The 14,878-nt window shown below is 38.8% G+C and overlaps 1 protein-coding gene across 2 annotated transcripts in view; it reads left to right on the top strand.

The window, feature by feature from the left end:
* Window positions 1-14,342, top strand: part of lifra (LIF receptor subunit alpha a) — a 37,851-nt gene extending 23,509 nt beyond the window's left edge. For both annotated transcript variants that reach the window (XM_067405740.1, XM_067405742.1), the window contains exons 12-18: window positions 1-4; window positions 1,761-1,862; window positions 2,325-2,471; window positions 8,798-8,935; window positions 9,120-9,216; window positions 9,510-9,576; window positions 10,657-14,342. The exon at window positions 1-4 is cut by the window's left edge and continues 179 nt beyond it. In XM_067405740.1, coding sequence (XP_067261841.1) covers window positions 1-4; window positions 1,761-1,862; window positions 2,325-2,471; window positions 8,798-8,935; window positions 9,120-9,216; window positions 9,510-9,576; window positions 10,657-11,244 — 1,143 coding nt within the window. In that variant the 3' untranslated portion in view covers window positions 11,245-14,342. The remainder of the gene's footprint in view (window positions 5-1,760; window positions 1,863-2,324; window positions 2,472-8,797; window positions 8,936-9,119; window positions 9,217-9,509; window positions 9,577-10,656) is intronic.
* Window positions 14,343-14,878: the final 536 nt, after the last annotated feature.

The raw sequence follows: 14,878 nt of genomic DNA, 5'->3' as shown, positions 1-14,878 counted from the left end.
CCAGGTGAGTCCTTTGAATTCATTTACAAGTGACTTATCTATTGGAATTTTTTTTAAATTTCCTGTTCTTTTAAAAACCCTAAAAGTATTTGGACACACAAAAATGTCTGCATTCCATTGCATTCGATAATAAAATACCAAACATTCTTCTCTCTAATGCTGATCATTTCTCTTCACTGACTCAGTGGGCCCTATCATAAACCCGGCGCAATGCGGTGCCAAGTGTGACGCAAGTATTTTTTGCTAGTTTCAGCCCGACGCAGTTATCATTTAATATCCTAAATGATAAAGGGAATGGGAGATGAGACTCTGATTGGTTTATTGCACGTTACACCCCAGACACCCCATGACTCATTAAGAGAATAGGGACAACCATTTTAGACCATGCGCCGGGCACACTGACCATTTTTCTCGTCCTTAAACTATCAAAAGTGGATTCGGACACGCCCTAAGTGCACTTGTGCCGTGCGCTTTAGACCGTAGGTGCGTCCCAATTCGCGTACTTGTGCACTATTCCATGACGCTTTTAAGTACAAATAGTGCAGTAGTGCGTTCACACTGAAAACTCCAAAAAGAAAAAGTGCACTTTAAATACCCAGATGATGCACTAAATTAACGGAAAAAATGAAGTGTGGAATGTTGGACACTTCGTGCACTCAACTGTCGCAGCTTTAATTACATAGCGGAGGGGAAGGGAGGATCGGACTCCGTTGTTAAATGACTAAATAACCTTATACAATTCACGCACTACATGGATGAGTGCATAGTGCACAAGTACATAGTGTATAAGTGCATAGTGCATAGTGTGTCATTTGGGACGCAACTCATGTGCTTAGATCGTTAAAATAGGGCCCAATGACTTTGAATCAGCTGGTGTTTTTGGTGATTTTTAGAGGAAATATGAAGTCAGTTCTTCTCACACAGTTCACACAGGTGTCCTAGCAGAGGAACCACAGGTTTAGTGCTCCTCACATTAATGTCTCCTAGTATGTTTTTTTTTTTTTTTTCCCCAGATATTACCTTTCATGTAAAAGGTCTGCAGATAAATGGAGTTATTGTCTTCCAAAAGAATGAAAGCATTCTGAACAGCCTGAAATGAGTCATTAGTAATTGCAGCCTTACATCCTGCTTAAACCCATGTAGGTTTGTAACAAATGTTCATAATGCCCACCTATGGTCTTCATTGGCTGCTCTTGAACAATGATGCCATCTATACAGTTCGTAACACTGTTTACAAGTGCTGAGTAAGCCTCTGGAGCTGAATTCATATATGGTAATGGCTGTTTAGTTTCCGACACGCACTGTAAGTGGTAGACCAATCACAATAGTCTGGGCCATCTGACCAATCAGAGCAGTGCAGGCTCCCAGAAAGCAGGAGTTCGGAGTGACTGAATCCTTTATTGAACTGTTTCAGACAAAAGAGGTGATGCTTCTGCAATGAATATTATGAGAAAAGGATTCTTTGTCCTTGAATGCATGTAAATCTATTGTAGGAGACTCCAAAACAAAATTAGAAGACTTAACATTAGCATAATAATAACTTCTGTAACTGTTCCACTAAACACATCACACAACAAGTACTTCATTTAAAAACCTAACAAACATCTTTTTGTCAAATGTTTTGATTGAAAAATGTCCTTGTGCTGTCTTTCTTCAACATACATGACAGTGGCAATGAATTTCTTCATGCTTTGTTTACACCACAACTGTATGTTTTTTTCCATGCGCCTTGTTGATTGATCATTCTCTGCTGATTTCAGACTCTCTGGAGAAAGGAGTGAGGTACACCATATCCGTGTATGTTCTCTCAACCGGCGCTGCTACTCTGCTGCAGAGATGGCAGGGATACTCGCAGGAAATGAGTAAGAGAACCACTGCTGTTCACCGTTAATAAGGCGCTTTCACACATACAGCCTTTGCTGTAAAATCTACAACATTTTTCCACTTAGAAGTCCTGCGAGACTTGTTGATAAAACGCTGGCAAGTCATTAATCATTTCGTGGAGGCATGTGAATGAGAGCATTATGTAAATTATGTAAAACGCAGACATCCGATACTTGTGTGAATAACATATTTACGCCTTTACTGGAAACGTTAATTCACCAATTTTATGGGAAGTTTGTGTGAAATGGGTTTTTTACTGAGGCAAATTTGGCATCTGGTCATTTTTTGGTTAACCACTGGTTTAAATAACCCATGAAATGGTTAGGCACAGGTTTACCTTCAGGAAGGTTGGGCAGGACATATAAAAGAGCCCATGGCTTTATGTTTTGTTGCTTACTAATATCTGATTATTTTGGCTTCTTTCGTTTGATCTTCTGTAGTTCCTGCACAGTCAGTTGATTTATCAGCCAATCAAACTGGCTCGGATGTGCTGTTGTCTTGGAAAGCCACCACGATGAAACAACAGCGAGGATTCATACGTGGATACACCATCTACCTGGCAAATGCTGCACGTCTGGATCTCGTTGGTAAGCACTTTCACACATTTGTGAATAGAAAAATCATCTGCTGATAAGAACTGAAATGCTTTATTATTGCATTTTAATATACGCAAAATGGCTAACTGGTCAATGAAACCATGTCTGAAATGACGTCTACATGACGAATACATGTACCGTTACACCCCTAGTTTTAATGCATTATACTTTCTAAAGGTTTAACAATGAATAGATAAGTATTACATAATGTATTATAACTGTGGTTACAATTATTCATGAGACCATACAAAATACATTATAATGCATCGTATAGAAAGGCTTTAAGTAAAGTGCTACCAAAACTTTTATCTTTTGTTATATATTTTTTTTTTGATCAAGGTCTCTTTTATTTTCAAAGATAACAAACAAAAGATAAACAATATTCACATAGTCAAGTCTAGTTCCTGTACATACAAACAACCCAAACAGCTCCCCTATGCCCCCCACCCAGATGTACTGGACCCCAACAAATTACCATGCAACCAGACATACTCAGATATGAGTCTGCAGATTCATACATATATAATTCAAATATCTAAATAAAATAAAATGACATCATCAATAAATAATAAAAAAAAAAAAAAAAAAAAAAAAAAATTACATACACATATGCATTGCACACACAATTGGGTTACATAGACATGTTAATAGCTGCCGTGCCTTCTACAAAGGAGATAAAAGGCTGCCAGATTGTATAGAATTTTCTAGTGGACCCTCTTACAGTGTATCTAATTTTTTCTAAGTGAACATAACTCATAACCTCCCTAATCCATTGGCCATATGTTGGGGGGAGAGCATCTTTCCATTTGAAAAGAATAAGCCTCCTGGCCAACAAAGAGCAGAAGGCCATCATATTTAGGTGGCGCCCAGAAAAGGTGGCATCTACCGGAGCCACACCAAACAATGAAATCAAAGGAGATGGTTGTATTGTTCTTCCACATATTTCAGAGAATGCCTCAAAGATGGACTGCCAAAAATTATGCAGCTTAGGGCACAACCAAAACATGTGTAATAGTGTGGCAGGAGCCTGTCTGCACCGATCACACGTAGGATCAATACTCGTTTTAATTCTAGACAATCTATCCTTGGTCCAGTGAAGACGGTGCACTATTTTAAATTGAACCACAGCATGTCTGAGGCATATAGAGGAAGAATAGATACGCTGTATAATTTTTTGCCAGGTTTCTTCTGAAATCGTTTCATTTAGGTCTGTTTCCCATTTAATTCTTAGGCAATCGAGACTATTCAAGTTATATGTATTGAGCAATGTATAAATTCTGCCTATTACTTGTTTTATGTTAACTTTACATTTTAAAATTGTTTCAAGCAGAGATTCAGAAGGCCTCAAAGGAAAACAGTCAGAATTAGAGGCCACGAAACCTCTAAGCTGCAGATACCTGAAGAAATGCGATTTATGGAGACCATACTTCTGTTGCAATTGTATAAAGCTGGCAAATCTATTCCTAATGTAGAGGTCAGATAATGTACCTATCCCATTTCCTGCCCAAACACTAAAAGCTTCATCCATCATTGATGGGACAAACATATGATTCTTTATCAATGGTGCATCAAGTGAGAGATCAGTGAGATTAAAGGTCCTTCTAAACTGATTCCATGTTTTAACTGAATGGATAACAACTGGATTATTGGTGAAGGCTGAGATAGGCTGTTTAAAAGGTAGTTTGGAACATAATAAAGCTGCTGGGGAGGTAGATCCAATGGATGTCCTCTCCAGCACCATCCAATCAGTACTATTGACATCCGTGAAATCATTTCTCAACCAATACAGCAGTGCTCTTATATTAGCAGCCCAATGGTAATACATAAAATTTGGAAGTGCCATACCACCCATTGCACGGGGCCTCTGTAATATATTTTTATTAATCCTGGGCTGCCTTTTATGCCATATAAAGGATGTAATCTGACTGTTTAAACTGGAAAAAAAAGATTTTGTTAGATAGAGAGGAAGAGATTGGAACAAATATAAAAACTTAGGGAGAATATTCATCTTAATCGTATTGATCCTCCCTCCTAAGGAGAGAGGCAGAGGGTCCCAACGCTCAAGGTCTTGTTTAAGGTTGCTTAAGAGGGGATTATAATTAGCCTTGAAAAGATCCTTGTGGTCATGTGTGACCCATATACCTAAATATTTAATTTTTTTAGGACTAAATTTAAAAGGGATTGACCCAAGATATGATCTATCTACAGAAGAAATAGGCATAAGTTCACTTTTCTGAAAGTTGACTTTATAGCCAGATATTTTTCCGAACTTTGTGATTAGACTCGATAATTCAGGAAGACTGGAGAGGGGATCCGATATGAATAATAACATGTCATCTGCATAAAGTGACACTTTATGCTCTGAACCCGCCCGGTGTATCCCCTTGATGGTGGGGCACTGCTTCAGGGCTAATGCGAGTGGCTCAAGTGCAACGGCAAACAAAAGTGGTGAAAGAGGACACCCCTGCCTCGTGCCCCGCTTCAGTTCAAAGTAGGTGGATAAGTTATTATTGGTGCGAATCGCAGCCACTGGGAGCGTGTATAGGAGTCTGATCCAGGAGATGAATTTAGGGCCAAAATGAAACGCTTCTAAAGTCTTGAAAAGATAGTCCCACTCCACCCTATCGAATGCTTTTTCAGCGTCGAGGGATAACATCACTTCAATATTGCCAGGATCGTGTGGAGTGGGACAATATAAGATATTAAATAGACGCCTGATATTGAAAAATGAATAACGATTTTTTATAAATCCTGTCTGATCAGACGAAATAATAGAGGATAATATTTTCAAGACGACGCGCCAAAATCTTGGCAAGAATCTTTGCGTCTGTATTCAGCAACGAAATAGGGCGGTACGAACCGCAATTGAGGGGATTTTTATCCTTTTTAATTAATAGAGAGATTACTGCTTGACGCGTGGTTGGGGGCAAGGAGTTGTTGGCTAAAGATTCTTGATATACTAACAATAACAGAGGAGATAGCTCCTCAGAAAACTTTTTGAAAAATTCGGTTGAGAAGCCATCTGGCCCTGGAGATTTGCCACTTTGCAAGGCACCAATTGCTGACACTATCTCCTTAACTGAGAGATCCCTTTCTAGTTCAGCTGAGAATTCTACACTTACAGAAGGCATTTTTAGGAATCTAAAAAAGTCTTCTAGGAGAACAGGATTGTTGGGCCCATCTGAAGTATATAATAATTGGTAGAATTTTCTGAAACAGGAATTTATCTTCTCATTATCAGTGCATTTTAGACCACATTCATCATTAATTTCAGGAATTGTTTGATTTGCAGTTCTTTGGCGCAACTGGTGAGCAAGTGCTCGGCCGGACTTTTCCCCATGTTCATAATGACCATGTCTTGATTTGGAGATAAGGTATTCAGCATGTCTGGTAGACAGGAGATCAAACTCTGTCTGTAATGACAAGCGTTTCTTAATAACATCTGCTGAAGGGGTATAACCATGCAGCCTGTCTAACTCTAATATCTCATCTGATAATTTTTTAATACGTTCAGTGTTGGCCCTTCTTTTATTTGCACAGTATGAAATAATTTGACCCCTTAAATATGCCTTTAGTGACACCCAAACAGTAGATGACGACATCCCTGGGGTTTGGTTGATGTCGAGAAACACTTTAATTTCAGATGATATGAACTTAGTAAATTCATCTTCTGACAGAAGCAGAGGGTTAAACCGCCATGCACGATATGTAGATTGTGTATCAGGAATGTACATTTTCATGATTAAGGGACCATGATCCGAGATGACCATAGCCCCGTAATCACACTCTTTCGTGAGATGCAGAATTCTTTTGTCCAAGAAAAAGTAATCAATACGTGAATACGTCTTATGCACCGGGGAAAAGTATGAGTACGCCCTAGAGGTGGGGTTACGAAACCGCCACACATCCGCTACACCATAGGTCTTCAGGAAGAGCTGAATAGTGTGAGCTGACTTCGTCAGGGATGTCCTCTTAGAAATACTCCTATCTAAAAGAGGAGAAAGTACACAATTAATGTCACCACCGAGTATAAGATGATGTGATGACAGGTCTGGTAGATGAGAAAAAAAATTTGTGAAGAATGTAGAGTCATCCCAGTTCGGGGCATAAATACAGGCTAAAATAACTGGGAGCGAGTATAATTTTCCTGCCACAATGACATATCGCCCTGCGGAGTCAGATTGCACATGAGATGCCGTGAACTGTACTTTTTTACTTATCATAATAGCAACACCCCTAGCCTTTGAGCAAAAATTTGATTGATACACCTGGCCCGCCCATCCCCTAACCAAGCGAGAACTATCACAAGCACGTATATGGGTCTCTTGTAAGAATGCAATATCTGCACTGAGCTGTTTTAAGTGCGAGAATACTTTTTTCAATTTCACCGGATGATTAAGTGATTTGACATTCCAGCTTATGAAGTTAACAGGGCAACCATCATAACCTCTTGTATTATTTATATTGGCCATATTGTGTATACAGAGAGGTGAGCACCATATATGAAACCCAAAGACACAAGAACATAAAAAACAAACGTACACAAAAATAAAATAAAAGTCTGGCAAAGTAGCAGCAGTTCGTAGATCGGTCCAGTAGTCCCACCCTCCCCCCTCCCCTCCTCATCACCCAAATGAACAAGGTGATCACAACAACCCTCAGAAAAAAATCCACACATTAAGTGCTTGTGGTTGGGAACGCTAAAGCCAAGCACTCGGGCTCCCGTCGAGCCTCCAACAAAAATAAAATAGAGATGGTAAAGTGTAGAGTAAAACAATTCAGTACCATGCTCGGTAAACTTATATATAAAATATATTTATCACACTGAGTATCAAGACTAAACTGAGTTAACTTCCTTAAATAACATTAAATCAGGTGTAATGACTCTTTACAGAAAGCCATCTATGACTGACATAATTAACCTAAAAAAATGATCAGGAACAGAGGCGACGTGCCTTTCATTTCAGCTTGGGCTAAACCATGCTGAGCCAAAAAAGATAGTATGTCAGTCTAAGGGTACATACTTCAAGGTGGTCAACATTGGGACAGTATACAGAGAAAAGTAAACATTGTGTTGTGAATTTGTACCTCATGACATCTGGCACAGTAATATACACATGATTACCACACCCGCAGAATTAACGTCAGAGGTATTATGCTCAGTTGAAAATATCAGTCTCATGAACATTCTGCGGCCTCCGTGGAAGGGAGAATATTCTTCTTGACATAAGTCATAGCTTTGTCTGGGTCAGTAAACTCCTGTCCTCCCCTCTGTACGTGACCCGAAAACGCGCTGGAAACAAAATCCCGTACCGGACTCCCTGTCGGTCGCGAAGCAGTTTCCTCACCTCTGTGAATGCAGCCCGAGCTTTTGCCACAGTTGCCGTGTAGTCCGGGAAGATGGTAATTGGTTCCCCGTTGAAACGGAGCGGACCCCGGGTGCGAGCGCATCGTAGTACCTGGACACAATCTTGGTAATAATGAAGCTTAGCAACGATGGCGCGAGGTTTTCCGCCCGGCTTCTTCGGCCCTAAGCTCCGGTGCGAGCGGTCGATTAACGGCTCTTTATCCAACTGTAGCACTTCAGATAGCAGCTTTGATACAGAGGTTGTAGTACTGGAGTCGGGAGTTTCGGGTACACCAATGATTCTTATGTTACATCTCCTCATCCGCCCTTCCATATCCTCACACTTCGATTTCAGTTCTGCCATTTCTGCCTTCATCTCACTCACAGAATTTTGTAAAGCAGCCACTTCATCTGACCAAGCTGATAGCCCCCCCTCTACCTCCTTGATGCTAACTTTCACCTGGTCGATCTCAGACTTCAGCGCCGCGGTGTTATTAATTATCTCGGTTTTCACCTCCTTCAGCTCATTCTTGAGCATTTCGAAGTCGTCAGCGAGAGCATTTTTCAGCTCTGACTTTATCACCGCTGAGATGTCCGCTTTCAGAGAGAGAAGGATTTCTGATTTTAATACTTCTACGTCCATCTCACGCGGCGCAGGTGAGGGCGGGGTCGCTTTAGCTGGGCTCTTGGCAGCACTCTGGTCCGAGGATTGGGCCTTGTTTTGGAGGTTTCAGTATACTTAAATTTCTTCAGCCTCGTGTCCATCAGGGCTCCGCCGTGGACTTGTTCCACTATCCGATGTAGTTCAGTAATAGTTCACTGTTTTACGGAAAGGAATACACCTTACGTTTTGGTTAAATTAAAGGTTCAACGGGAGCTCGCGTCAAACACAGCCTCACTCCATTACGGCCAAGCCACGCCCCCTTTTGTTATATATTTTAATACTTGTCTCTTGTGGTTGTGTTCCTAGCTAACATCTCTGATCCTGAGGTGCGGTCATACAGGGTGAAGGGTTTGTCTCTGAGCTCGTATAAGTTCGTAGTGAAGGCCTACACTTCAGCGGGGGAAGACATGGGGACGACTGTGGCCATTAAAATGGAGATGGACAGTAAGACATTGTGATGCTCATTCAGAGATTCTGCCATTGATCTGTAGCCTTACTTATTATCATTGTCAACATTTGTTTTTATTTTTTAACTGCTTAAATAGAACAACTACTAAATTCACATATTACAGATAACATATTGGATTATGTTATTCTCCTAAACTTCTCCTTTTCTCTGTTCATCCAGCAGCCGACATGTTGTTTGTTGGAATTCTTGTGCCGTTGGCAGCCATGTTCTGCTGTCTCATCCTCATCAGCATCTGCTGCTACAAGAAGAGAGAGTGGTAGGACTTGTGTTTTTAAAATGTTTAATCATTTCAAAAATTCTTTTGATAATGATGATCAAATCATTTTGACCTACAGTAAATGTGTGCTACAACAGGCAGTGTTCTTAAGTCTTACTGATCAGTCGGTGCTATTTTGTTATTGTTAATATACTAAATCAGTGCATATGAATGTTTGGATTACTTTTGTATTTTTTATGTTTTTAGTAATTTTGTTGTTTTTAACAAAAACAACATGATGTAAATCAGTTATTAATATGTTTTCCTGATGGTTTTGTGTTATTTAATTCCAGGGTAAAGAAAGCTTTCTATCCTGAAATTCCTGGACCTAAAGTAACTGGAGACTGGTCGTCCCCACAGGTAAAACCTTTTTTAATGGTGATATGATATCTTGAAAAATAGGATATTTGATACCATTTTTTGATACCATGGGGAAAACTTCCATATGTACTGCCATACAGATAATTTATCTCATAATTTTTTGATAATTTGGGCAATTTTGTTGTAATAGCTTACACACAGCACAGGAAGATTTTATCTGAATCGTTGAACTACATTTACAAAAAAAAAGTAAACAGTCATAAAATAAACGAATGGCAAGTAAACTAATAAAATAAGAGCAAATAAATTGCAAACGATAGCACAAATAAATACAATAGAATAAAGACACAAATAAAATATGGCTTTAAATTTTTCAGGTGGGACTAACAGTAGTGTTTATGTCAGAAATACTACAGAAATTAAAGTAATAAAGTGTAAAATAGTTTTTATTTCATACAGATTAATGCTTACTATTAAATTTAAAAAGTTAAAAAAGTTATTCAGTCAAGGGCAGCGAGTGATTTTCTCTTTGTCTTTTGTTCTTTGAGTAACATGACAGACAGCAGCAGGTTTATTAGGCTGCTGTCACTTTAAGAGCTGCACGGATCCAGTATACTGGAACACAACATGTGTTTTCTCTCAACTGTTCATGTTCCAAAACTGAGTGTATTTACCTGAATACTCGCCAAGATGGACATAATTTTGTGTATTTGACTGTTTAAGCACAATAAGCCATGAAAAAGAAGTCAATTTGCAGCTCAAACTTGCAAGCTGTTTGAGAGACTGTTTTATCAGAGCACCACTTAAATAGATCAGCTGTGCACACGCTTTTGGTGTGAGCACGAAATCTGCTGGAATTACTATAGTTCTTGCATTGCGCATAATTTTTCAACCAAAGGAAATTAGATGAGTCAATTCGCCGTCGAAAAAAAAAAGTGAGAACGCACAGCTGGTAATGGTGTATACTGCATAAAAGGAGTATTGGAACCATTTCAGATATTTCAGTATCAATACATATTGAAATATCAATTAATTTTAGACAACACTAATTACTATTAATAGCTTTGTGCTACAAACATGAATGATTCCTCAAATTGCATTTCTGTTGTTTGTGTTTAGGGTCCTCTGGATGTGAAGCCCCCTCCTCACAGTCTGGTCCACATTGTGGAGAGTCCAGAGTGGGATTTCAGTAAGAAGGGTCTGGTTCCGGTACCAGAGGAAGAGGAGGAGTATGAGAATGACAACATCGAGGTAGACACGGACTCCGATGAACCGGCCCTCCTGAGATATTACAACCAGGTTGTTGGTGATGGCTCCCACAGTAACCATGTCTCAGACTCCTCCGGTTCCTCAACTGCCTCAGTGGGCTCCACACAGACTGAAATCACATACGCGGGCATCCAGAGCCCGACCTCTTCGCAGGGGGCGTCTGGCGGCGGAGGTTACAGGCCTCAAATGCAGTCCGCCGCAGATCCAGCCGAGCCGCAAGACGAATTCGAGGCCGACTTCCAAGACGATGGCTTGAATACAGGCTATAAACCCCAGTGTTCCTGGCAGCTGGATTCTCCAGAGGCGGAAAACTTTAGCGGTTCCCTTGGCAGCCCTACGTCGGTCACATCATCCCAGTTCCTTATTCCAGAATCCTCTGAGGAGAAACCACAGTCTTCCAGCACCTGGTTCCACAGTTTTCTCTCCGGAAAATCCTGAGAACGCACTACTTCACATATGTTTTCACGTTAGTTTGTGCCGTTCACCTTTTATGAGGATGTTTTCGGTTCATTTTAGGCTTTGTGCCCTTACTGGAAATCGTTCACAATTACATAATCAACATCACTACTGTTTCTCAAGGACTTGTGTTACTGGCCAGAGAGGTGAAGTACTACTGAAGAGCTGAAGGTGGGCGTATCTTCTTTCGCTCGCTTGGAGCAGAATGACGTTTACCCCTAGGAACGCCGCTTTTGTTCATACAACAGTGTTCATGCCTCTTTCTGCAGTGTTTTTGGAGGGATCGCAGTAAATCTACACCCTTACAGCATTATATTGTGCACAACATTTCACTGCTCTTTTTAATTCTTAATTTAAAGGTTTTGTAGCACTCAAATGTAGGAGGTCTGGTAAAACATGTTGATTTGCATTTCAAAAGATCAAAACCAGTGCATTGAGGGTTTGTTCTCAAAGTCTGCACCGTTTTCAGGTGATTTAAAAAAAAAAATTATGTAGCCTCAAGCAACTTTTTCTCCAGTCTCGGTGTAAATGTAAACAGATACGTTCACGTTGAATAAGCTGACAGAACAAAAGGAAAAGCAGAATGGGGAAATGTGCATCTCTGGTTTTGCTTAAACCAACAGTTGTTGAAGTGTTCACATGATCTTTCGTTGCAGGCTTCATCTGTAAAATGAATGTAAACACACTCAGTGTTCGTTAAGGATGTGATGCAGCTAGCAAGTTTTGTGTATTTTTGTTTAGAGGTTGATGCTCAATCAGTATCATTTGTTGAAACGTACATTCTCAGCTAGGGCTTCACAATTTGGCGGGGTGAATCAAAAAAAAATTGTGATTGCGATTTTTAAAATGTGATTTTTAAAAAAAAAAAATCCAGATTTGCTGTGCTTGTTTGTAGGGCTGCACAATTTGGCCATACATTTTGTAATGTGTAGCAATGTGACTAATAATAGTATTCATTTTATTGAAATAATAATAAATAATAACTATTATGCTTACTACTACTAATACTACTAAACACGAAATATTACTATGGTAATGTTTCACTCTAAAATAAAAAATCAATTAAGAAAAATAATATAATAATAATTTTAGAATTGTTTTATTTTACTGTACAACTGTAAAATTACAATACTTATAGTTAAGTTCTTTATTTTCAAACTTTAAACCAACAAGCTTTTAGTTTTTGGCGGAAAACCACATGGTCAGCCTTTGCAATTTAATAACCCACTAGGCCATATTCAGTTTAATTTCGAATAATATTGCAGCCCTGTTCTCTAAAAATGGTCTAACATGGCTATTGTAGGGTATTACAATAGTTGTTTAGTCTTTTCATTTTTGCTTTCCAAAGGTCAGTAAGATTTTAAATTGGCATTATCCGTACAATATGTGAAGCACCCTTTCAGTTTTACAAATGCGTCTTTGTATTTCACACCCAAAAGTCCTTGAATATGGGACTCACTTCAACTTTCACACATGAATAGCACCTCCCAGTATAAACTCAACTGTTAGTTGTAGATGTGTCTGTCCAGGATGCTTGTATGTGCACCCCTGCATGTTTCCATAGATTGTCATGGGGTTTTAAATGACCACAGTGCCTCAGGAGTTTAGTTATGTTATATCCAAAGAGCAGCACCTTCTCTCAGAGCAGTTTCACCATCATTAGGATGGACCACAGGGTAATCACTTTAACTGGCCTTACCGACATCAGAGGAACCTGCTATTCTAATATACGGATATATGGGAGCTATGTGTTTAACGTTACTGTGAAGGCCTTTTTTCCTGAGCACTGTGCATATCGCTAGTCCTCCAAATCCTTGTGCAGCAGTCAGAACAACAGATACGTCACCTCAGGACGTCAACATGATGTCGCTACACTGAGCCTGAATGGTAAAAGTCGACATGAAATCAAAAGCGACCCCGTTTACTTTCTTAATATACATTCCTTTGTACTGATGTGACTTTAAATTCAAATTATAATAAAGTTGCTCCAGATTTGAAACTAACCTGTTCTTGTCAAACAATAGTTTAATTCATGTCTGGTTCTATTCTTCCACAAAATACCCACTTTTCACCATCTAGTCAATGTTTGATAGATAAAATCAAGCCCCACCATTTTGCATGTTAAATATCTTGTTTCCCTCTAAAATATCATAGAATGGAAGTAAAATGGGTTGCGAGGCAATTTCTTGTCGACTTTGAAGAGCATCAGATAGCAGTCATTAAACTCCTAATGTGGCATGTGATTGAAAGGGCATTAGAGAACGTTATTAGGAGCAAGATTATGAAATATCATGGGATAGGTCAGCATCTACTGTTGCTTAAGCTTTAAACACTACTGTGAAAGATTTTATTATGTTGGAATAAGTAGTTACTAATGTCATTTTTGCAGTTATACGTAGAGATCTTTTAAAGAAGCCTACTAATGTTTATTTTTTTATCTGCTTGTATGAATGTCAAATGCACAAATATCATTGTCTATGTAATGTTTTTTTTTTTTTAAACTGTTGAAGAATATGCATAGAAAGCCTTGGCTGTGGATTTTATAGCCCAGATGAGTGTGTTATTAGCAAATGGGAAATGATCTAATGATATATATGCTGTCAAAATCATCTCAAAGGCTACATTACAGGGAGAAAGTGATATAAGTGAGCAACTTACATATGTGATCAAGATGAGATTATCAGTGGAATGTCACTACAAGCATGAGGCGTTAATGTAAATATCATGTTAACACTAATGTAAATAAGCTTTTCTCTTGAGCATGAAGATCATCAGATTGGGAATATTGCACCAGTTAATATTTACTAATTAATATTACAATATTGTTGTTGCCTTTTGCATGCATGACAGATTCCACATTCAGTGTTCAGAGAGGGGAAAGATAAACTTTGAATGAGGAATATGGAATCATTTCATTAGAAACACTATATAAGTGTGTGTAAACACGTACTTGTAAGAAAAAATAAAGATGTATCCAGGCGTCTGAGCTCTTTATACTCTGCTAATACACTAATATTGTGCAACCTGTATTATTATAGACAATAAATCCAGATAAACCACACTGTTTTTCTGTGATTATTTTCCTTTGGACGTTGCATTGAATGTTTTTGCTTCTGTAATAGCATTGAGAAAGCTTTCAGTAATATTATGCTTTGTCAGTAAATCCCCTGGTGATATTTTACCCTTATTCCAGTCTGAAATGGGCCTTATCGTCATTATGTGCAGAATGCTTTTGTTTTCTCCAGACAGGATGGCAGCAGTGCTCGTAAAAAGGAAGAAGACATTCGGAGAAACATCTGATGTAGGTCAGTTGTCCTCATTTTCACCTCTATAAACCCACCACAACTTTCAGCCTTCTCTTGTTTTATTGGTGCTCTGTCCTAATGCTTTAGTGACATGCATCAGTTCTCTTTTTGTCTTTTTTTTTATTATTGTCCTTTACAAATAAAACATGCACAATATATTTCTGCAGTGATGGTAAAATTTTGAAGTTTTAATAAAAGATAAATTGATTCATTTTCAAACAAGCAGCAATAAGAATTATAAGGCAGAACTTTTTGAAAATACTCACGAATTTTTAATTCATGTACATTAATAATTAGAAATGTCCATAAGA

Source organism: Chanodichthys erythropterus, chromosome 13 (assembly GCF_024489055.1).
Source record: "Chanodichthys erythropterus isolate Z2021 chromosome 13, ASM2448905v1, whole genome shotgun sequence".
NCBI lineage: Eukaryota > Metazoa > Chordata > Actinopteri > Cypriniformes > Xenocyprididae > Chanodichthys > Chanodichthys erythropterus.
The sequence above is the reverse complement of the archived record's forward strand: the minus strand, read 5'-3'. Positions and strand labels throughout refer to the sequence as shown.